General features: G+C 36.9%; 1 protein-coding gene across 1 annotated transcript in view; it reads left to right on the forward strand.

Annotated features, from left to right (window-relative positions):
• Positions 1-426: 426 nt before the first annotated feature.
• Positions 427-23,847, forward strand: part of RanGAP (Ran GTPase activating protein) — a 106,335-nt gene continuing 82,914 nt past the window's right edge. Inside the window, exon 1 of the mRNA XM_089108028.1 lies at positions 427-563. Within this exon, the coding sequence (XP_088964154.1) occupies positions 440-563 (124 nt within the window). The 5' untranslated portion in view covers positions 427-439. The remainder of the gene's footprint in view (positions 564-23,847) is intronic.

Here is a 23,847-nt window from a genome sequence, read left to right on the forward strand (position 1 = left end):
GAGGGCAAACTGGGGTCTTCGGGCATTGGGCGAACCAAGGTCCGGGAGGGGCAGTTTCTCACCCCTGCCTCATAGGAAATTACACCCCTGGATTGGAAAAACCATGGCATGATTATTTAACACACAAGACAATAATGTCTGAACTATCGTGGAAGTTTGGAATACCCAGAACTATAATCATATCAGCTACGCAGAGTCAATTTTCACAACAGAAAAATTTTATTTTAAATTAAATGTTAAATTAAGCTAGGATTTAATTTAACACTGTTAATTTTAACCAAAATCCAGTATCCCTCTAAATTTTCCAAGTATTTTGTGCTTTTACTCATAAAACGGAGTCTAAACGAGAATTTATAGCAGGAACCAAAGGGATACTTGTCGAACTTAACAACGCTAGGGCAATTAAGCAAACAATTTAAAAAAAATTTGAATTGTAAGCATGGAGACCATCGGAAATTTGCTTCATACCCTTTCTGAAAGTGTCAGGGGCGTTACAGATCACCCACCTGATCATGTTCTGGATTTCAGTGGACAAGGATTGAGAGTGGATACTGAAGATGACGGTAGGCTAGCCTGACTTGTATTAGCCTAGCCACTGGGTTGTGGTTTGATTTGAGAATGTTGTGCATACCTCCAGCTCTTATTTCTAGCCTACTCACTCTCTAATTCTAATCCTTAGAATGTTGTAGAGAAACTAAAATTACAATAACAAAGTGGCTACTTCACAAACCTGCACTCAGATTGTCTAGGCACAAGAGTAGGCCTAATAGGCCTAGGATAAATTTCTAAACAGACATCCACCATATGGCTAATATGGGGTTAAAGTTCATTTGTAATGCTAATGAATCTTATATTTAGATTCAGGATGCAACTTTGGGTATATATTTGCACATTAGGGGGATGAGGATAGGCCTCTGTACTCTGTAAATATATAGCTTCTAAGAAATTCATGAATTTCTTAGAAAAACAAAGAACAAAGTGAAGATAAAGCAGTATTTGTTTAGCCTTGTGTCATCTCATAAGGAGGCGTGTTAAGAAAACAATTCTTACTTTAAAATATTATAACGATCCTAGTTCTTATATTATCCAATGGGAGAACCTTTATCACCAAGTCTTTCCTCTAAAATCCTTCTTTTTCAAGCTTAAAAGAAAATATCTCCAAAACCCACGTTAAAAGTAGCCTACCACATTGCTTAAGTCTTTTTAAATTAGCACCTAATAAGTTGTTTTATAGAGAGCGTTCATGTCAGTCTTTTTAAAACTTTTTTTTTAAAGAGCAGTGGCAATGGGTCAAAATCAAAATATGAATGCTTAAGACCGGCATGAATGCTCTCTATAAAACAACTTATTAGGTGGCAATTTAAAAAGACTTAAGCAACGTGGTACTTTTAGCATGGTTTTTGGAAACATTTTATTTTAAGCTGGAAAAAGAAGGATTTTTAGAGGAAAGACTTGATGATAAAGGTTCTCCTGTTGGATAATATAAGAACTAGGATCATCATACATATTTTAAAGTAAGAATTGTTTTCTTAACATGTCTCCTTATGAGGTGACACAAGGCTAAATAAATACCAATAAAGCTTCTCCCGCTGCAAAATATGCAGTAAATATTTACCAAATCATATTATTGACTTAAAAATAAAGTGAATATACCACTTGATGCCCTTTTTATGCTCTTTCCAAATATAATACTCATTTTTGTCAGAAAAGAATTTTACCGCCACCCCTATATATACCAATTCAGGGTATATATTTGGGTAAAGTTCTACAAAATCATATTATTGAGTTAGGACAAAAGTGAATACACCATTCAATGGCTTTTTTTATGCTGATTACAAATATAATAAGCATTTCTCTTGGAAAGTGATTACCGTCCCCCCCCCCCGCTCTCGGTACAGTCCTCGTTAGGTTAGGTATCGCCTATATAGGGGGGGGGGCATACATAATTTTCAATATTAATTATCTTTTTATTAAAACAAAGCATAAAAAAGTAGTACAATATTTGATTATATTAAAAAAAAAAAACATCATATTAGGGTGTAGATATACCCCTTTCAGGGTATATATGTGCATATTAGGTGTGTGGAGGTAATTTTTAAATTTTCAGCCCATTTACATCAGAAATAAAATTTGCCCCCACCCCTCTAATGCACAAATACATACCCTGACTTGGTATATATAGGGGTGGGAGTAAAATTTATTTTCAACAAAAATGAGTACTATATTTGGAAAGAGCATAAAAAAAAGGCATCAAGTGGTATATTCACTATATTTGTAAGTCAATAATATGATTTGGTAAATATTTACCAAATGTGCAAACTATGATTATTTTGCATATTGTGGAGCAAGAATTGTTTCCTTAACATATTTCCTTATGTCCAACTGGGCTCCTAGGCTTATAATACTGGTTGGCTAATTTAGAGATTTGTATATATATATACAACTGTCAAATTAGCCATCTGGTGGTATCCTGCTCTGTACAAGCTACATTTTGCTATCTTGATAAGGAGTTAGGTTATCAAAATGAATCTTTCTGGGATGGATCTACAGACATAAAATATTAGGCTACTTTAAACTACCTTCAGTTGCACTTCCTAGCAATAGGATGAATCCTGTGTCTGCAAGTCCTGGGGAAGTATTTTGAAGTAGTCTAGGTCTCCCTCCAGAGGGCACTGACCTTTAATGATCTTTAAATTTTTTATTAGGCTATAAAAGTAAAACCTTGCAAAATAGATCTCCTGCTAAAATGGAGTACAAGGAAAGTATTTTCAGCTTTACAACTTTGGTGAATATGAATTTATGAGGTTTGAAAGATCTGCAAATACATTAGCCTACCTTACGCTACCTTAACTTACGCTTCAGAGCAAAATTAAGATCCACACTGGATCTGTTTTGCTCCATGTTGAAGATGATGAAATTTTGTCACTGTGCTATGGCCCATTGACATGATGTAAAAGAGGTATTCTGGAGAGATGTAATTTAAGCCCACTCAGTTACCACAAGATGGCATGCAATGATTATTTGGTACTGGTGCATAATATGGATACTTCTAAAAAGTCAAGTTTGGCAAATGCTAATGAAATAAAATAGGATGAATATATAATAGTTTATAAAAAAATTTGGGCTATATATTTGCCTGTTAGGGGGTGGGGGTAAAGCATACTATATATTAAATACCTAACCTAGGTATATCCCCCCCCCCCCCCCCAAAAAAAAACAAACAAACAGTAATTTAAATATCATAAATGCAATGAAAACTACTCTTTGCATTCCATTTCTGAATAGTGGTCTCTTGAAAAAACCAGTCTGGCAGGTTTTCTCTCTCATTAGTATATAAAAGTGTCTTTATTATGCACCAGTACAGATTATTCTTTAGTGGTTTAAAGCTGACACCACTGATCAGCAGCAGCTTTGGATAGAGTATGCAAGATGGTTGGGTATGACAAGCAGCATCAGCCTCCCAGCAACACTCTTATGATGATGTTGGCATCAGTGAGTACTTGAATAGGATGGGTAGTCCCACTCATATTTCCATGATTTTTGACTCCATTCCATGTCAAGTCTGTACCTAAAGGACACAGAAGAAGGTATTATCACCATTTCATCTTAAAGACTATTCTAGGCATTAACAACATGCTCAGAGAAGAAATATTGCCAAGTTTATAGATTAACCTGATTTTTGACTGAATATGTGAATGGCCTCTTGTATGTTGCTGGCTTGAATTGTTGGTAAAGAGGGGACTATTAGGTTAAGTATTATACTTGTAGGCCAGTATCATGTTGCCACTGCTGCATCTAAAAATAAGTATTAGAAGCTGCATGTGCTTCAGTCTCTTGTTGTAAGGGATATCATGTACACTAGCTATGCCGTTTGTGGCACATCTCTAAACATCCTCTGGCTAGTACTATTCTTATAGGAAGGGGAGGTGAGACATGCACTGAAATCAAATACAGACCTGATTATAGCCTTATGTGTAGAGCAGTCAAATCAGCAAATTTCCAAGACTTAGAAACCAGAAGAGGACTAACATAGTAGCTTGATAATACAATACCACATACAATTGTAGTACTTGGGTATTCTTTACAAAAACAAAGTTGCTACTTCACTAACCTGCACTCTAACAGTTGGTACTATTACCCTAAGGGTAATAGTACCCCAGTGTCATAGGCCTACTACTGCTAACACAGTGCATAATTTAAGACAAAATTTTAATAAACATGCACAGAAGGTTCCCAATGGTGGATAGGTAGGTATCATTTTAGTGGCTGACCACTTCTAAAGGAAACACTAATGAAACAAAAGTGGGGTAGTATCATTAAGTTTCTTATTTTATGTTCTTCACAATTATCTTGGCTGTTTTTCTAACTGTGTACCTCTATTTCCCCTGATGGTCTCAGATATAGGATTATTCCAAGAAATAGAAAAAACTAAAAGAGGCCACTTAATCAATAAAAAGTTGACCCTACTGAATAATATGCAGCATTTTTCTAGTAATCAGATTATGAATTTATCTTAGTTGCAATTTTGAGTAAATTAAGATCCATCTTGATTGGTAAATTTCTCTATACTGGATGATCTAGATTATCAAACACCAAATGCATCCCATTGGTACTTCCAGGAAACACACTTCCATTCATTATCTTGTAAATTCTAGAAAGCTTCATCATTGGGTGTTGAGACTGTTGTATCTGAGAGACTAATTCAGTGTTTTATTACACAGGAGGAGAAAAACTGTTGTTGGGGCCAAGTTTTACAGATTGCTTGAACAGCTTCTTTGAATGCCCCCTCCTGTCAGTGCCAACATTTTGCAAAGTTGGCAAATGAACTGGGGAGAGGGGGGTCTTGTGAAGTAAGCTTATGTAGTAAGGTTATCAGCTCTTTGTTGTTAGTAATTTTTGTTACTGCCTTAGTAGCTTTCCTTAGCACCCCTTCCAGAAGCCCCCCCCCTGTGTCCTTGTGATGATATGCAAAGTTGGCAAATGAACTGGGGAGAGGGGGTTCTTGTGAAGTAAGCTTATATGTAGTAAGTATATCAGCTCTTTGTTGATATATCAGCTCTTATCAGCTCACACCCCTTCCAGAAGCCCCCCCTGTGTCCTTGTGATGATATGCAAAGTTGGCAAATGAACTGGGGAGGGGGGGGTCTTGTGAAATAAGCTTATTTGTAATAAGCATATCAGTTCTATGTCGTTAGTAAACCAGTGTAGATTACAGCTCCTTCAAATGATCCTCATAAGGCTTGTCTCTCATCTTTGTTCCTGCCTTAGTAGCTTTCCTGAGCCCCCCGTTCCGACGCTACACTCCCCCCCCCCTGTGTCCTTGTGATGATATGCTCATTCAAAAATCAAGCACTGGTCTGATAAGGGAATTGTACAACCTCACAAAAATATAGCTGGAGACCTACTTGAAATAGTTTTTTTCAAGAGTGCAAGGGCAGAGTTTGCATGATACACAGTCTTCTTGCAGTTTAAATGGAATTTGCAATGGTTGTCAACATTACCAAGATCCCTTTCTTCATCCATAATTTTTAGCCCTTGTATGTTGATTACAGCTGGATTGACCATAGTATACTTAAACCTGGTTAGACTTGCCAAAATGTATAACACTACATTTGCCAATATTAAAACTCATGTGCAGTGCTTTTGCCCAGTTTTGAATAGGGTCAAGATCTGCTTGTAGTGACTCATGGTTGACTGTACCAAACAGCAGAGAGAGTGAGATGATTTGTAGCTAATTGAAAGATATCACTTATATAGATATTGAACAGAGTATGTCCTAAGAGCCTACCCTGTAGGACTTTGCTAGTGATTCCACATCTCTCAGAGAGGATTGATTCTCCTTCAGTAGTAAAAAGCCTCACTCTCTGTGTTCTATCTATAAGAAAAGCTAAGATGCAGCCCACAAGGCCCACATTAATTCCACTTGGTTTGTGTTTTATTTTAAGGTGTAGATGTGGAACTTTGTAAGGTCAAGCAGCAGGACATCCACTGGTAAACCCTGATCAATCAGGTCTGTTATTACATCATAAGTATTCAGGAAATGTATCAATCTCCTCTGTAAATAATAAGCAAGATCTAGGAGTCACTATTGACAATGAACTAAAATTCATTACTCTTGCTAAGAAGTCTGCTGCTGGTGCTAGTTCAACTCTATGACTGTAAGTGCACCCTTTCCACTTATTCTCCTAAAGTCATCAGTGTTCTGTATAAGGGACTTGTATATCCCAAGCTTGAAGTTGGAATGTCTCTAGCGTCTCCTTATTTAAAAAAAGATGTAAAAGTTTTGGAAGATGTGCCACCAAAGTGATATCCAGTATACAGGAACTTTCCTACCCATCAAGACTAACAAAACTCTTAACACTTGAATACAGGAGAAGTAGAGGGGATGCCATTCTAACTTACAAGTTAATAATGGCTAATACTCTCCCAGCATTATTTTTTATTGTTTGTCCTAATCCAAGAACTAGAGGTCATCAATTGAAACTTGTTAAGCAGTCTACCCTATCCAGAGTATGCACTCAATTCTTTTCTTCAAGAATTTTCAACAGTTGGAATAAACTCTATGAAGACACAGTTATTGCTGAATCTATTAAAATTTTCAAATGAAGGCTGGATGCTGAGGGGTCCTCTAGTGAGTGCAAACTCAACAGGGAAGCTATTGATCATCCAACTGTACCTGATCATTAAATAACTAAAAAAAAAACTCCAATCACCTACCCTGGAGATTAACAAGTAGAAATCCTTAGATTGCTCCTAGCTGCAATTTAATGTAAGAACATATAAAAACCACCAATGAGTGTGCTTGCTTTGTCCACAAGTAAGTAATAAAATCATCTCCACATTTAGTGTTTCCTTCCATTGCTATCCACATGTTTATTTCATTTATAAATAATTTGTTTACCCTGTTAATTTCTTCTCTTTTTTTCAATCACATAATGCTTTGAGAAGTCAAGAATACAACTAGACCCCAGCGCCACAATGGCAGATCAACCAAACACTGCCAACAAGAGACCCAGTTGACCACTGCCAAAGTGTCACAATACTGCCAGTGCACTGTACGCGCGCTGCCGCCAGCAGAGGCGGCGGCATTTGGCTGACTTTGAATTAATTTTTTGGCAATTCTTTATTGTGTCAACCACAAAGTTGGAGCTTTTCTTTTCTTGTGTGGTTAAGTATTTCAATTTTCCTGATTAGGAATCAAGCAGGGCTTGCGCTATCCCCAAAGTTTTGGGGATTTCCCCAAAAATCTATGTGTCACCCCAAAAAAATTTGTTCACCAAATCCCTGAAAATCACCCAATCATGGTGCCACCCCTAGTGATTTATTACTAGTGACTATCCCTGCCAAATATTACTTTTTGCACCATAATTTTTTACTACTCTTGTTTCTTAATTTTTGTCTCTTGTGTTACTTTGTATATAAACCAGACTGATACAATTGCAATATACATGGTTCTTCATATGTTGACAAAAGTATTGTCTTTATGAAATTAAATTAAAAAAAAACGATTTTTTTTACTGAAAGTAAGGAGCAACATTAAAACTTAGAACAAACAGCAATTATTCCATGTATGAAAGGGGCTGTCCCCTCCTCAATGCCTTGCTTTTTATGCTAAAGGTTTTTATTGTTTTAAAAAGTAGAGTGGTGAAAAAGAGTCAAACTTTAGCATAAAGAGCAAAGTGTTTAGGAGGGGACAGCCCTTTTCATATATGGAATAAATGCTGTTTGTTTTAAGTTTTAATGTTGCTCCTTACTTTCAGTTAAAAAAAAACTTGTTTTTTATTTAATTTTTGAATGTTTTCCAACTAATGCATGTTTGATTTTGGCTCACAGTGCATGAAAAATTAAAGCACAATCAGCTTATTAATTTTGGCAAATTTATTCCTGATATGAAGGGTTGCCCCCTCTTCAATACCTTTCTCTTTATGCTAAAGCTGTTAGCACTTTTAAAAATGCTTCCTATTTTAATTAAACAGTCCCTGTGTTTCAATTTTAGTAAACAGTCAAGCTTTAATGTAAAGAATAAGGTACTGATAAGGGGGCAACCCTTCATATATGGCATAATTTCTGTTCATTTTTCAAATAATGCTGGTAAATCTGACTTACCCTCTATGAAATATACCCCTCCCCCTCATGGAAAGCTCCTCCGTGAAAATTTCATCAAACGTAAAGTGCACCCCCTCCCCTGTCAAATTCCCTCCAGACAGCTCCTTCCTTGCTGAGAATCCCCCCTCTATAAAATTGCTTGTGAACAATTCACCCTGAAACATTCTCTTTAGCATTCTTTCATTTGGATAAGATGTTAATCTCTAATTGGTTTCTCAATCTCCAGAAATGCCCCTTCCATGAAAATTATTTCCCAGAAAACAAAACGTGCAGAAAAAAACCCCAGATAATTCCCCTGGAACATCTCCATACAAAAAATTTGGCAAAGAGAATGTAAGACAATTAAAAGAATTTTGTAGATTCATTCTGTCAAAACCCCCCAGTTTAACATTTTCCCATAGAATATTCACTCATCAGAAATTTTCCTCCTAAAGGAAGATTCTCCCCTTAGAAATCCACCACAAGCACAACCCCCCCCCCCCTGCCCCCCGAAAAATAAAATCGTTGTAGGCTATACTTCCCAATAACAAATACAGTATGTAAACAATGGGCAAAGTTCACAACTTGCAGCCCTTCCCCCAGGGACTGGCAGATTATTTTATACCTAAAGACATAGTTATTAGATTTTCAACTATGCTGAACAAAATGGCTATCTCAAAATTTTGATCTGGTGATCTTGGGAAACATATGAGTGTAGGAGGGGGCCTAGGTGCCCTCCAGTTTTTAGTCACTTAAAAGAGGCACTAGAACTTTTGATTTCTGTTCAAATAAGCCCCCTCCCAATATTTTAGAACTACTGGGTCAATACAATCACCCCTGGGGAAAAAAACACACATCCATGATCTTTCTTCTGGCAGAAAAAAAATACAAAATTCCACATTTTTCCATATAGGAGTTTTAAATATCTACAATAGGGTTATCTGATAAGCTAAATCTGATGGTTTGGTTTTCATTAAGATTCTATGACTTTGGGGGGTGTTTTCCCCTTTTTCGAAAATAAGGCAAATATTCTCAGGCTTGTAACTTTTGATGGATAATACTAAACTTGATGAAATTTATATATTTGAAATCAGCATAAAAATCTGATTCTTTTGATGTATCTATTCCTATCAAAATCGGTATAGCTATAGACTATGAACAAGGTTGAAGAATTGAAGATTGAAATGGAAGTAATCCCAAAAATATGATTTATAAAAAAGATTGTATGTTACTGCCTATAACATAGAGGATAGAGGTCTATCATTTTTAAATGATGATAGCTAAAAAAAATTTTTAATTAAGTGCAGGGATGCCAAAAAGCTAATTATTTTTTTCACTTAAAGTGGAGATGGAAGAAAATGATGTCAAATTCCCTGGGAAACCATAGAAATATTTTGATAGACCCAGGGCCCCCCATTTGGATTTGTTCATAGTCTTGGGTATTTTGATTTCTCATAGGCTACTGGCCTAATTTGGCTTTTGTGTGTGATCCCTTTTAATTAGTTTCTTTGGATCTTATTGAATGCCATGGCGAATCTATTATCTATTATTTCAATTAATATACAAGGGATCTGAAACGCCAAAGCCATTTCATTTCTACCAGGTTTCAACTTCTCTTGATGAATAACAAAGAAGACCACCAGCTAGCAACTTGCCAAGTTTTTAACTCATGAATAGGCCCAAATCTGTTGTAAATTCAAGCTGGGATTTGAGAAAGACTGATGAAAACATTAATGTTTGCAGTCAACATTGATTGTGCTGCCGCCATCTCACTGGCGGCAGTGTGAAAATATTATTGGCTGCAATTGCTATTTTTGGCCCTGCTGCCGCTGGCCTTCCCTTATCGGCTTGGTGCTGGGGTCTAAATAAAACTACCCCATTAACAAAGAAATACAACACACTATAAAATGACAAACAACAGAGAAGTATATTGTTTAGGACTTTATCTGGGGCCCTTAGAGGGGACAAAAAAATTTGGGAGCAGTGAATGCTATATTTAATGCTCTAACTAGGATGTTACCCTGTTGACTATCAGTGCATTTAGAATTGTTAGTGTTGTACCTGAATAAATTAAATAAAAAAAAACAAGTTTTTTTTAACTGAAAGTAAGGAGCAACATTAAAACTTAAAACAAACAGAAATTATTCTGTATATGAAAGGGGTTGTCCCCTCCTCAACGCCTTGCTCGTTAAGCTAAAGTTTTTATTGTTTAAAAAAATAAAGTTGTAAGACAGAGTCAGACTTTAGCATAAAGAGCAAGGCGTTGAGGAGGGGACAGCCCCTTTCATGTACGGAATATTTTCTGTTCGTTTTAAGTTTTAATGTTGCCTTACTTTCAGGTAAAAAACTTGTTTTTTATTTAATTTCTAAACGTTTTTGAATTAATGCAGCTTTGATTTTGGCTTACAGTACATTAGTAATTAAAACGAAATTTGCATATTAATTTTCCTTTTTTTGGCTAAATGGCTTTCTCGGAATTTTGCTCTGACGTAACTTACAAATTAACTTACATAATGAATTTCTATGTTTGTATGATTTTATTACGTACATTAGGGAGTTCGCCTCCTAGTCAATACCTTGCTCTTTACGCTAAAGTTCAAATTTTGTTTGAATTGCAAACCCCTGAATCACAAAGGCTGGTTAATTATAATAGATAGCTCTTTTGAAAGTACTAAAAAAACTTTAGCATAAAGAGCGAGGTATCGACTAGGGGGCAAACCCCCTCATACATGTAATAATTTTTGTTCGTTTTAAGTTTTAATGTTGCTTCTTACTTTCAGTTGAAAAAAACTTTCTGATCATTTTTTAAATAATAATGGGAATTCCGGCACCCCCTTCATAGAAATATCGCTTCCCCCAAGGAAACATCCTCAATGAAAAGATTCTCCCCCATAACCCCTACTCCGACCCCCCCCCCCCCACCACCACCAGAAAACAATTCCTCCTGAAAACGCCTGTATACTTCCCAATAACCAAAATTATATTCTTTTTTGTGTGGGAGTGTCACTTCAATTCTTAAACATGGGAAAGATCCAACTAATTGCGCATCATATAGACCTATTATGGTAGCCTGTTTGCTGAGCAAAGTTTTTGAATATGTCCTGCTTCCTGAAATTCTTCCAAAAGTTGATTATGTGTCCAATCAATTTGGGTTTAAACTAAATATAGGATGCCAACATGCACATTGAATTCTTACTTCTTTTTTAATTCAAGCACAAAAAGATGGATCTGAAGTTCATTTATGTGTGTTGGATATTTCAAAAGCTTTTGACTCCGTTTGTCATAGCCAACTATGGTATTCTCTTACCCAGCTTGGAGTGAATTCATCTGTTATATGTGTCCTTTGTTTTTGGTATGCAAATTCATATGTTTGACTTTGGTCAGGAGAGATGTTTTTTGGCAATATTCCTATTTGGTCTGGACTTAGGCAGGGAGGGGTTCTTTCACCATACCTTTTTAATGCTTGTTTATACCCCATGCTTTCTCGTATTTTTCCGTCGTGTTTTATGGGTCTAACTAGTTTGTCTTATATTGCTTATGCAGATGATTTATTACTTATTAGCCGTTCAAAATTCACCCTAGCTAAGTCTACCCAGTTTGTTTCGAAACTTTTGGAAAAAATTGGCCTCGTGCTTAATGCTGAAAAATGTGAGTATCTAGTTTTCAATGCTAAAAACCCAAGAAGTGATTTGAGTTGTAGTTCTTTTTCAGTTAAGCTGGCTCCCGTGTTGCATTGGCTCGGGATTAGTATCTGCTCTTCTATTTCAGCTATCCGTGCTAGTGCACTTGCAGATATTAAGAATAAGCTTAAAGCAGGTTATGCTAAAATTGTCCCAAATCGCGGCCGACATTCTCGTAAGACATTGACTAAAATCTATTCTACATATTGCAACCTTCAGGTTTGCGCCCATTTTTTAATACTAGTGATATGCAGGATATTAGAGTTCTGTATTTTCGTTATTGTAAATATCTTTTGTATTTGCCTCGTTGGTATAGAAACCGTAAGATTATTCGAATGTTTAATGCAACTGATATATTCACGTCATATAATAAGTTGGACTCCAAGTTAAAAGATGAGGCCTGCAAGCGGTTGGGTCCTTTTCATCCTCTTGTGCGACTGTTCTGATTTGCATTTGTAGTTCTTTATATTGATGTTGTCTTGCATGTGTTTTTTTTTGTACGTCTTTACCTTTTATTTTCGTTTGTGATTCCACTTTTTTATAATATTAGTGTGTCAAAAATAAGTTGTTACTATTATATGTAAACAACGGGCAAAGTTTATAACTTGCAGCCCCTCCCTCAGGAACTTTGGGGGATTAAGTCATCCTCAAAGACATATTTATTAATTTTCGACTATGCTGAACAAAATGGCTATCTCAAAATTTTGATTGGGTGACTTGGGGAAAAAAGAGCGTGGGAGGGGGCCAAGTTGCCCTCCAATTTTTTGGTAACTTGAAAAGGGCACTAAAGATTTTAATGTACGTTTGAATGAGCCCTCTTATTAGATTCTAGGACTTATGGATCAATATGATCACCCCTGGAAAAAAAAACAAAAAAAAAAACAAAAAACTAAACATGCATCCATAATCTTTCTTCTGGCAAAAAATACAAAACTCCACATTTTTGCAGATAGGAGCTTGAAACTTCTATAGTAAGGCTCTCAAATACGCTGAATCTCATGGTGTGATTTTCATTAAAGTTCCTTTTAGGAGTTTCCCCCCCCTTTTTTTCGAAAATAAGGCAAATATTCTCAGGTGCGTAAGTTTGGATGGGTAAGACTAAACTTCATGAAACTTATGTATTTGAAATCAGCATAAAAATTTCATTCTTTTGATATATCTTGGTATCAATATTCCATTTTTAGACTTTAGGTTACTATTGAACTGGGTTGCTCCTTACTTATAGTTTGTGACCACAAACTGTTTGATATTCAAGCTAATCATATAATAATTTGGACAAATCCAAAAGTGAAATAATACACTTTGTAAGTAATAAAGTTTAAAATTTACTGTGTTCTAACTGTTGAAGTGGTTATCCAACTACTGTTGGATAGTCCTGGGTAATGAAGCTATCTAAGAGGAATTTGTAAAAAAATTTCAAGGACTGAGAATAGTATAATTTCAAGGAATTTTAGCAAGAGAAGATGATCCTTCATTCCAGAGCTATCTAGGAAATGAAGAATCATATGTATCATTTAGTCAGATTCCAGGAAATGAAAAACATAATAATAACTATCATATATATATATCAGTTAGAAAGCGTTCAGCTAGGTTATTTTAAGAGATTGTAGGGGTTATACAGATTGACTCACACCAAGTTTCTTAATGGAGACCTTGGATTCTGGTCTCTTAGAAGCTTCAGGGTTTTCTAAGGGATAAAATTCTAGCTATGACTTTTACAATTACCCAGTGGTGGGCTACTGAAAGCTGTAAATGATAATATACTTCGACTAAATAGGAAAAGATTACGGCCTTTTAAGGTTAAAGAAGTACTTTATAAAACAGGTTTTTCTTTCGCTTAGAATGATGGCCATGGACCAACTAGTCAACAATTACAGTTGGACCAGGAAATCAAGTGAGTGTAGAAGGACCAGGCGATACAGAAATAGGGGGAGGAGATTAAGGATTCGGAAACTTTAAGATATTATAAAGAGGTTAATATAGTTTATGGGCATGAATTTTATTTTAAGTTAAATTTACCGTCTAGATACCTTACATATTGGATGCAGCTACAATCTAATTGCCTTCCGATTCGTTCGAGATTTAAAGTTTTTGAGAGGAGGAAAAGTGTCCCGGACGGCAGGTTTGCTTGCTCTCTTTGCCAAGAAGAGGTGGATAATTTAGAGCATTGTCTGAGTCGTTGTCGAGGTCTTTTGGGGGTAAGGGAAGATTTATTTGGGAATGATGGATTGCTGCTTCCTGATGCCTTGAAAAGTACGTCTTCACAATTTATTTGTCTTGTGGGAAGATATCTTGATGAGTATTTTGCAAAAAGAAGAGAGTATTTTTTATTTTATTTTTATTTATTTATTTTTCTTTATTATTGTGATGAGTGCTGTAATTTGTTAATCTTGTATGTTATTTGTGTACATGGCCACATTTTGGCTTGAAATACATGTTATTTTATCTTATCTTATAATAGGAAAGGTTCTGCTCCAGGGAGCGGTATAGTGTCTCTGAGAGGTATAAAAGATCTCTTGCCTGTTATACTACCAGTATTGGATCATCTAATAAATTCACTATTGAAAGAAGGGACTTTCCCCTCTTGTTTTAAGGAAGTATCTAATGTTATGCAAATAGATTACTGTTTTATTTAGATGGTATATTGGTTTTATGTTAGGCTGAAATAGAAACTCTTTTGATTCAGGAATGCAAGCAATCTCGTAATGAAATATCAACATGGATGAGGGTTAACAAGCTACAGGTCAATCCCATAAAGAGTAATATTGTCATAATCTCGTGTATGCCTAACTATTATCCCTGGATCAAGAGTATTACTTCTTCTGAAGGAGAAACAACACTTAGTGGATCTGTGAAACACTTAGGAATGTTTGTTGACAAAACCTCTTGATTTAAGAAACTTAATAGATAAGTATCCTGGGTACCATGGGCATCCATAAGGAGGGGCGGTGTGTCAGTCCCCCCCCCTGCCATTTACATTTTTAAAGGAAAAATCTTGTGTTTGTACAATAAGGTGCTCTCTAATGAAAATAATAAAGTATATATGGATATTCAAGGATATAAAGTATTTTATATCCTTGTCCCTCTTTTTTTATCCCCCTCCCCTAAATTTAGCTTATGGGCACCCATGCTTGGGACTTTCGTATAATATGGACTTCCTGACACATTATATACTGCACCATATTCTCAGATTATTGCATTTCTCAATGATCCACCCCCCTGTGTTCTCTACTGCTCTTTGGTGTGACTTGGAACATTCCCATCCTTGGTTCACCAGACCCAATGATTCGTCAGAACAAAGCAATTGAATTGCTGTACAGGAAAGGATTGTGTGATTCAGCATGTCAACTGTATATTCAAAAGAAAGTTTAACCAGCTGCGGGACTTACAGATTTTAACACCCTTTTATTCATGTATTGACTTGCTAGAGGTCTACTGCCAAGTTGTTCTGGTAATATTTTTCAGTTGAATTCAGATTTTCATTGTCACAACACTGAAAGCAAAGAGTAACTTTTGCACTCCACTTGTGATAACATCCAAGTTAAAAGATTCATGTATACACAGACATATTAGTTTGTGGAATGTGGTGGATAGTGAAGTTAAGGTTTGAATAATTTTAAGTATTGCTTAAAGGATAAATAATATTATAAATACATTTTGAATGGTAAAAAAAACGTATAAAGCTATAAATGCTTTTTGCAGTTGGTGAATTTGAAGAGGATGATGGATTGGTATTTGGTTATTTATGTTGTAGATAATTGGGTAACTCTACTGTTAGTTCATTGGTTGACTAGGGAAAGTTGGATTGGATCAGATTTTGGATGAGTTTATATTTATTTTTCCCCGTTTACTCGACTGCTCATTTGGATATCCTTGTATCAGGCTCTTGGGCAGCCCAGAAGAGTATTATCACCTTACCTTAATCACCTTAATCCATTTGAGATCTTTAAGGTCCTCCTGACCTGTTGTGCTCTTGAGTCAATGACTCCCAAACGAACCTCTACTGCTTCTTCTCCTACTCCTTGTCAAGTTGGTGTTTGAAAGACTGGATGGAAGGAGTGCTGACAGTAGAGTTCTTCAATTCATTCCAGTGGTCAATTACTGTTCTTGAAAAGTACATTTGACAGATTTTCGATATGGAGCTTAATTTTGGTAGCTTCTTTGAATGTTCTCTTCTGAGATGATGGCTGGTACTGTGGCTGCCCTTGAAGATGGTGAAATTTCTCTTTTGGAGGTTATAAGTCAGCATCATGTAACTATGCATATGTCTGTATACAATGTTAAGTAGCTTGAGCTGCTTGAGATGTTTCTGATACGAAGCTGTTTTTAGGCTTTTCACGTACTTCGTGGCTTGCCTTTGGACATTTTCGACTAGCCTAACATCTTGCTGGTAAGAAGGACCAGCCAGGCACATGCCAAAATCAAGATGGGGTCTAACAAAAGCCTTAAAAAGTCTTATGAATATTGTTGCCTCTCGGCTACTGATGGTCCTTTTTAATTGGCCAAAGATGGTGTTTGCTTGGGAGGAACCTCAGCCTTTCATGAGTAATCACACTGAGGTCCCTTTCTTTTTCTCTTTTCACTAGATTGTCCCTTATATTAGTGATTTGATTTATATTGAGTAGGTAGCCATTGGGTTATTAGGTCCAATGTGCAAAATACAGCATTTGCTTGTATTAAATTGGAGAAACCAGTCTTGAATCCAATTCTGTAGCCTGTCTAGATTGTGTTGGCTTTTCTGTGGGTTAGCAATGCCAAAAAGTTTGGCATCATCAGCAAACAATGCATATTATTATCCACATGATTGGAAATATTGTTGATATACATCAAGAAAAGGGCAGCAGATATTTTTGAGTGCAGTCGACTATAGGGCACCTTGTCAAAGTCAAGCAACAGTAGGTCAACTGGATGTCCTTGGTCAATCAGGTTTGTAATTATTTCGGATGATTCCAACAAGTTTGTCTAGATTGATTTTCCTGACTGGAATCCATGCTTCTTGGGTGACAAGATCCGGTTTGTGGTTAAATATCCGAGAATTGAATCATTGACTATGCATTCAAGCATCTTAAACACAGCTGAAGTTAGGCTGATAGGTCTCTATTCACTATTCACTGAAGTTTGGTTTTGTTCTCCTCTATTCAGTAGATGATCATAATACTAGATGGTATTATGTTGTTATGTATGCTGTAATTATTTTGTTCAGTAGATAAATAAAATTGATATTTTAAAAAAATGGTACAATTTTGATCAGCATCACCCTCTCTTGTAATTTTTTTTTTGGGGGGGGGAGGGGGAGAGTGTTTTCTCTTTTTAAAATAAAAGTTCAAAATAGGGATAAAATCCTTTTTAATAGACAGTGTATAATAAATTTCCCAAAAAATACCAGATTTTTCGGTCACATATACAGTGACCGTCATCTGTAGTAAAACTCATCAAGTGGGCAGCTTCACTTACCTTGGTAGTATTATTAGTAAAGATGGTGGGAGCAGTGAAGATGTTAAAAGTAGAATAGCCAAGGCTCAGGGTGTTTTTTCACAGTTGAAAAAGGTTTGGAAGAATGGGAATATAAGTCTGCAAACTAAGATTATAATATTAGAAGCTACAGTGATGCCAGTAGTCAGATATGGCTCTGAAGCATGGGCGCTTCCAAAAGCAGATGGAGATTTGCTAGATGTTTTCCAGAGAAATTGCTTAAGGATTGTTCTGGGTACCCCGATGACTGACCGTATTTCAAACAATAGGCTGTACGAAAAATGTGATTCAATACCGCTCTCTAGGGCTATAATGAAAGAAAGGTTGAGGTGGCTAAGGCACGTTGAACGTATGAAGGATGACATATTGCAGAAGGTTGTCCTTTTCGTCCAACTGTCCTGGGCTAAATAGACAGCCGGTTGTCCTTGTCTGGGGTGGAGAACGCCATAAGGAAAGATTCAAAGGATAAGAGAATTTTCGAGGCGGGTGTTAAAAGGGAGGCTTTGAATAGATTGGGATGGAGGAGGAGCGTGCGTATCTGTGTTGGCCTCAGGCGGCTTGGTGCTGTGGTGAGTTGCTAGTAGTAGTAGTGTTAGTAGTAGTTTTTTCCACGGGAGAATTTTCCATGGGGGGGGGGAGACTTCCAGGGGGTGAAATTGTCAGGAGAAATTATACACTGGGGGAATTTGCCAAAATTCCTATACAAAATTCTTTTTACATGTCTTGCTTTCTCTTTTTCGTCTCAATTTTACCCCTAGAGCTGTTATGGGTATTTGTCCGGGATAAATTTTCACCTGGATTGAATTGTCTAGAGGATATTTCTACGGGGAGGGGGATTCTCCGTGGAGGTGGGGTCATATTTCCTGGCATTATTTAAAAACAATCAGACATTAAATAAAAAAAAACATTTTTTTTCAACTGAGAGTAAGGAGCAACATTAAAACATAAAATGAACAGAAATTATTGGGTATATGAGGGGGGTTACCTCCTCCTCAACACCCCGCTCTTTACACTAAAGTTTGGATTGTGTCCCAATTCTTTAAGAATGACTCCTGAAACACAACGGTCGTTTAACTAGAACAATAAAAAGCTTTTTTGAAAATACCAGGTAAACAGTTTTACCTGTATACAGTAGCTGACCTCAAGTTCACATCAAGGACTAGAAGCTGGCTAGAATTTACCAGTTACAATAAAAAAAAAAAACACCAATATAGGGCTTCTACAGTTCTGGGAATGAGTAGCAGATAAGGAACAGCTATTGTTAATAAGAACCAGAACAATAGAATTGTAATAACAACATGAATCCGAATCAAGTGTTCAACTGAATCCGATGAGGACTGGGCTGCTTTTATTAGCGCGGGAAACGAGTCTGTTAAAGCTGTACGTCAAGCTAGAGCCAATTACAAGCACAAGTTTGTAGACAAACTGAAAAGTGCCCCTGCAAAGTGGTGGCGGAGGGTCGTCAAAGAAGCCCTACCGTCATCTAAATCAACATCAATTCCCTGGCTTCAAGTTGAAGGACCGATGATCCAGTCAGGCCAGGAAAGGCAGATGCTCTTGCATAAGCTTTTTCAAAGGTCTCCAAATTTGATGTGGACGGAGTCTCCCCTCTCCTCTTTCCACTACGAACAGATGCAAAAATCATCAGCGTTAACATAACTTTTAGGAAGGTGCTCAGAACGATAAACCAGCTGGATGTCACCAAAGCTTCAGGACCTGACACGATCTCATCCTTAAAAGATGTGCCCCTGAACTTGCTGGTCCTCTTGCCTCTCTCTATATAAAATGCTTTGCTGCGGGATCATTTCCGAAACCCTGGAAAACTACTCATGTGATTTCTGTTCCAAAGGCAGAGTCTGATCTTAGTAATGTAGGATCATATTGTCCAATAAGTCTGCTGTCCTGAGTAGGTAAAGTCTATGAATGCATCATTAATAAGACCCTTTACCAATACCTTGAGTCACATCTGTTGTTGGCAGACACGCAATACAGTTTTCGCAGAAAACGGTGTGCGTTAGACTGTCTGATTGCACAGTATCAACAGTGGGTTGAGCTCCTTTCTCAGGGGCACAATATTCGCCTTTGACATCACAAAAGCCTTTGATCGTGTATGGCACAAGGGACTTCTTTGCAAACTGAAAGTCTATGGAATTCACTGTCGACTATTTGAGGTGCTGCTGACTTTCTTCGTCAACGATCATTGCAAGTTGTCCTCGACGGCTTCATATCAAAAGAACACCCAGTTTATCAGGAGTACCACAAGGAAGTGTTATTGGGCCAACTCTTTTCTTGGTGTTCATGAACAACCTTGTGAAAAAACCTCACGACTTTGCTGATGAAACGACTATAAAAACATCAATCACAAAAGACGAAGATCCCAGTGAATCCCACAAGGAGCTTCAGGCTGACCCGGAGAAAATTGAGGCGTGGGCAGATGCATGGCTTGTAAGTTAACACATTGAAAACGAAAGAGCTCCTAATTCCTAAGGCGTGTAATATGAGGGCTCATCCTGATGTCGTCTTCAAAGGAAAGGCAATAACGCGAGTTGATACACTGTGCCTACTTGGAGTTAATTTCTCTTTGGATCTTTCATGGACTGAGCATCTCAGTAAAATTAGATCCTCTTGCTACAAGAAGTTAGGAGTTATCCTAAGATGCAAAAGTCTTCTCTCTGATGATTCTATTCTACCACTTCTCACTTCGTGTATCAGACCTGTCATGGAATATGTATGTCCTCTCTTTGCTGGTGCACCAAAAAGGCACATCACTCCTCTCCAATATATTCAAAATAGAGCTGTGCGTGCAGCAACCTCTAGCAACACGGAACCTAAAACCCCACAGTTGATCCAGGAGCGACTCGATGTGGTGTCATTGTTGGTTTTCTACAAGTAACTGTATAACCTTCCTTTAGATGAGCTATCAAACTTCGTTCCTGATTGAGCGAAGCCCTTGCGATCCGCTCGCCAAACTACAGCTCGTCAGGACTACCTTGAGCAGGATACTCCTCGCCAAGAATATCTGAAAACAAGTTTCGTCTGGCGATTGGTTGCCATATGGAATAGATTGCCGGCAGAGGTAATCCCAGAAAAGTCTTCCCTTGACGCGTTCAAGAGAAGGTATAACAAATACATCAGTGTTAGAAAATGAGGTAATTACCAGGACTAGTGGCAAGTCATCATCTGTGATGGAGCCGTGAAGTCTGTAATAAAAAACAGAACAAAAAAAGACATATCCATCACAAGAATCTACTTCTTTTTTTTATAGTGATTCCAGAGAACTCAAATCGAGGAGGTTTAAAGCGAAGAATCAAATATCACTAGTATAAGAAAATATATATTTTCTTATTAAAAAGAGAAATATGACGTAGATAATTTCGGAGACCACACTGCCTTTCCATGACGATAAAACGCCCAACGTCACCTTTTCATCTTCACTTATTCCTAGCCTTAGTGACTTAGTCTTCTTAACATTAATTTTCAAGCCTATTCTAGCACCCTGAACTCACAAAACCTCTAAAAGTTTATTCATTTCGCTCACACTTTCCTCTAGGATGCTTAGATCATCAACATAATCTAAGTCCATGAGAATTTTTCCTCTCCATTTGATTCCATGGTCTCCCATTGCCTTTCTTGTGCTCCTTCATAAAAAATCCATCAAAATAATCCATATAAAGGGAGATAGAACACAGCCCTTCTTAACTCCTGATTTAATGCAAAACCAGCTGCTAACCTCATTTCCTGACTTAACTGCAGCCATGTTATTCTCGTACATAGCAATAATCACTTTACTGTATGGTATTTGTCTGGTATACCATACAAGGATAAAACCTTTGCTATAGCTCTTCTATCAACAGAATCGAGCGCTTGCTCATAATCTATAAAAATAAGGACCAAAGGTCTTTGACAACTCAGGCACTTCTCAAACCTAAGAGTGAAAATTTAGTCGACGCATCCTCTACCTTTTCTAAAACCGCACTGTTCTTCTCTTAAAACTTTGTCTATGGCATCTCTCAGTCTAAAAAGTATCATATTACTAAGTAATTTGCTACCTACAGAGACCACACTAATGCCTCGATAATTACCACACTCACTTTTATCACTTTTCTTATAAAGTGGCTTAACTAAGGTTTTTTTAAAATCAATTGGTACTTCACCTTTTTCAAAAATCATATTCATAATCTTCAGTAACTTGTTTCTAACCTCAGAGCCACCATATTTAAGAAACTCATTTACTACCCTATCAGCACCTGGAGCTTTTTTTATCCTTTTAGTTCTGTCGTTAATTCTTCCTTACAAACAAATCTTCCCTCATATCCAAGGTATCACAAACTTTTTCATTTTCCTCTCTATCTTTTCCTGCAACTCTATCTTGGTTTAGAAAATTCTCAAAATGTTCTTCCCATCTCTCTTTAATTCTTTCCTTATTGCTAATTGTGGCCCCATTTCTATCTTTAACTGGACCAAGTCCAGATTGACTACTCCCTCTCAATGTATTAACATGTCAGTAAAATATTTTACTATTATGCCGTCTAGCTGTATCTTCCAGATCCTCGGCAATTTTATCCATGTCCTCCACTTCACACCTCCTTAGTTCATATTTTAATGCTTTCTCCACTCTCCTTACATTCTTTTTGTTTTCGTATGATCTATCGCTCAGATAGTTTTTTTACAAGTCCTTTCTATTAAATATAGAATTTTTTCAGTAATATTCTAAACTGCAGTTCTAACTTTCTTCTCTACGACAGCTCCAGCAAGTTCACAAATTATTTTTCTAAAACTGTTCCAACCATCTTCCACATTATCAAATTTTAAACTCTTAGTATTCAACTATTCCAGGAAATTTTCTGTCAAATTCTCATCCTGGAGTCTACCAACATCGATAACTTCCCGGGAGGTAGTTACCCTTCGGAAATTTGAGCTTTAAATTAACCCTTGACACAACTAGATGGTGATCTTTACTTTTAACATCAATAACAGCACTCCTATATACCCTAGTATCCTGTATTGATCCTGCCAGTCTTCGGTTTACTATAACATAATCAATAAGGTTTGCTGTCTTACCATCACGTGAATACCATGCTAATTTATGAGCCATTTTATGACCAAACACTGTGTTGGTTATAACTAGATTGTTATACCTACAAAATTGCAAAAGTCTGTATCCATTACTGTTTTCTTTTCCTACGCCAAATTTATCTAGGCTAGGATACCATCTATCCCTATTTCTACCAACCTGTGCATTAAAATCTCTTAGTAAAAACATCATATTTCTACCTGGGACCCTGTCTATTTGCTCCTGTAACTGTAAGTAAAATTCATCTGAGTCACTAGTATCTCCGTCAGTCGGATCTACAGGGGCATATACTCCCCAGTAGAAAGTTTATCCCCACCCCCACCCGAAGGTATATGCATACTTGTCAATAATAAATAATATGCGTAAACAATGGGCAAATTTTATAACTTAAAGACCTTTCCCCTGGGGCCGTGGGGGGACCATGTTATATCCAAAGGCACAGTTATTGGCCCTTTCAACTGTGATAATCAAAATGGCTATCTCAAATTTTGATCGGATGGTTTCTTTGTTTGGGGGGGGGGCAGGGAGGGGGCCTCGTTACCCTCCGTTCTCTTTTTTCGCTTAAAGAGGGTACTAGCACTTTTAATTTTCGCTCGAATGAGCTCTCTCACTATGTTCTAGAACCAATTGGTCGATACAATCACTCCTGGTAATCTTTCTTCTGGAAAAAAATACAAAATTTCGCATTTTTGCAGATATGAGCTTGAAACCTATACAGTTGGGTTCTCTGATGCAGTAAATCTGATGGTGTGATTTTCATTTACTTTCCATGACTTTTAGGGGGTGTTTCCCCCTTTTGATTTATCTATGGTACAAAAATTTTGTTTTTTAGAGTTTCGGTTACTATGAGCCTGGTCGCTCCTCACTTACAGTACGTTACTACAAACTGTTTGAAAAGAGTGAAACACTAGAAGAATAAAAAATATATTATGTATTGTGTATAGTCAACATATTTATGTTTTATATAAATAAGTAAAGTGAATGCATGTCTTACTTCTAAGGGGATTAGATAATTTTCACGGGGGCTTTCTCCTAATCCTTTCTTTGTGCAGGTTTGGCTTTTCTCTTGCTTTGGTAGGAGGAGGGCTGCCCTCCTTAAAATTCATATATCACGGGGGAGGAGACATTTTTGATCTAGAAAGAGAAAATTGGCCAAGTGGACTGGTCAAACACCACTAAGATTAGTAAGTGTCAAAGATTAGAGAAATCACCTCCGATTTGTTCGATGTTGGAGACAAGGCTAGATCTAGTATACGAGTATTCATATACTTGTTCAAGTATACTGCCATATCTAGACATGTACAATTGTCTAGCCAGCCATCCATGTCTTAATGTGGAAGTACAGGTAGACATGCCTGTTAACCATGGTGTGTAAAAAATATAAAAACAAATGGCAAATGCCATGACAAATGATTTGCTAAATAGAATAGAATATGAATATGATTTATTGGCTAAAATAGCACAAAAGCTAGCATAAGCACGTCAGAATTACCATAACCGAACAAATGTTATGGGACAAACATAAAACAAAAAATT

This window comes from Artemia sp. Qi Xiang Cuo, chromosome 2, assembly GCF_049724085.1.
Source record: "Artemia sp. Qi Xiang Cuo chromosome 2, ASM4972408v1, whole genome shotgun sequence".
NCBI lineage: Eukaryota > Metazoa > Arthropoda > Branchiopoda > Anostraca > Artemiidae > Artemia > Artemia sp. Qi Xiang Cuo.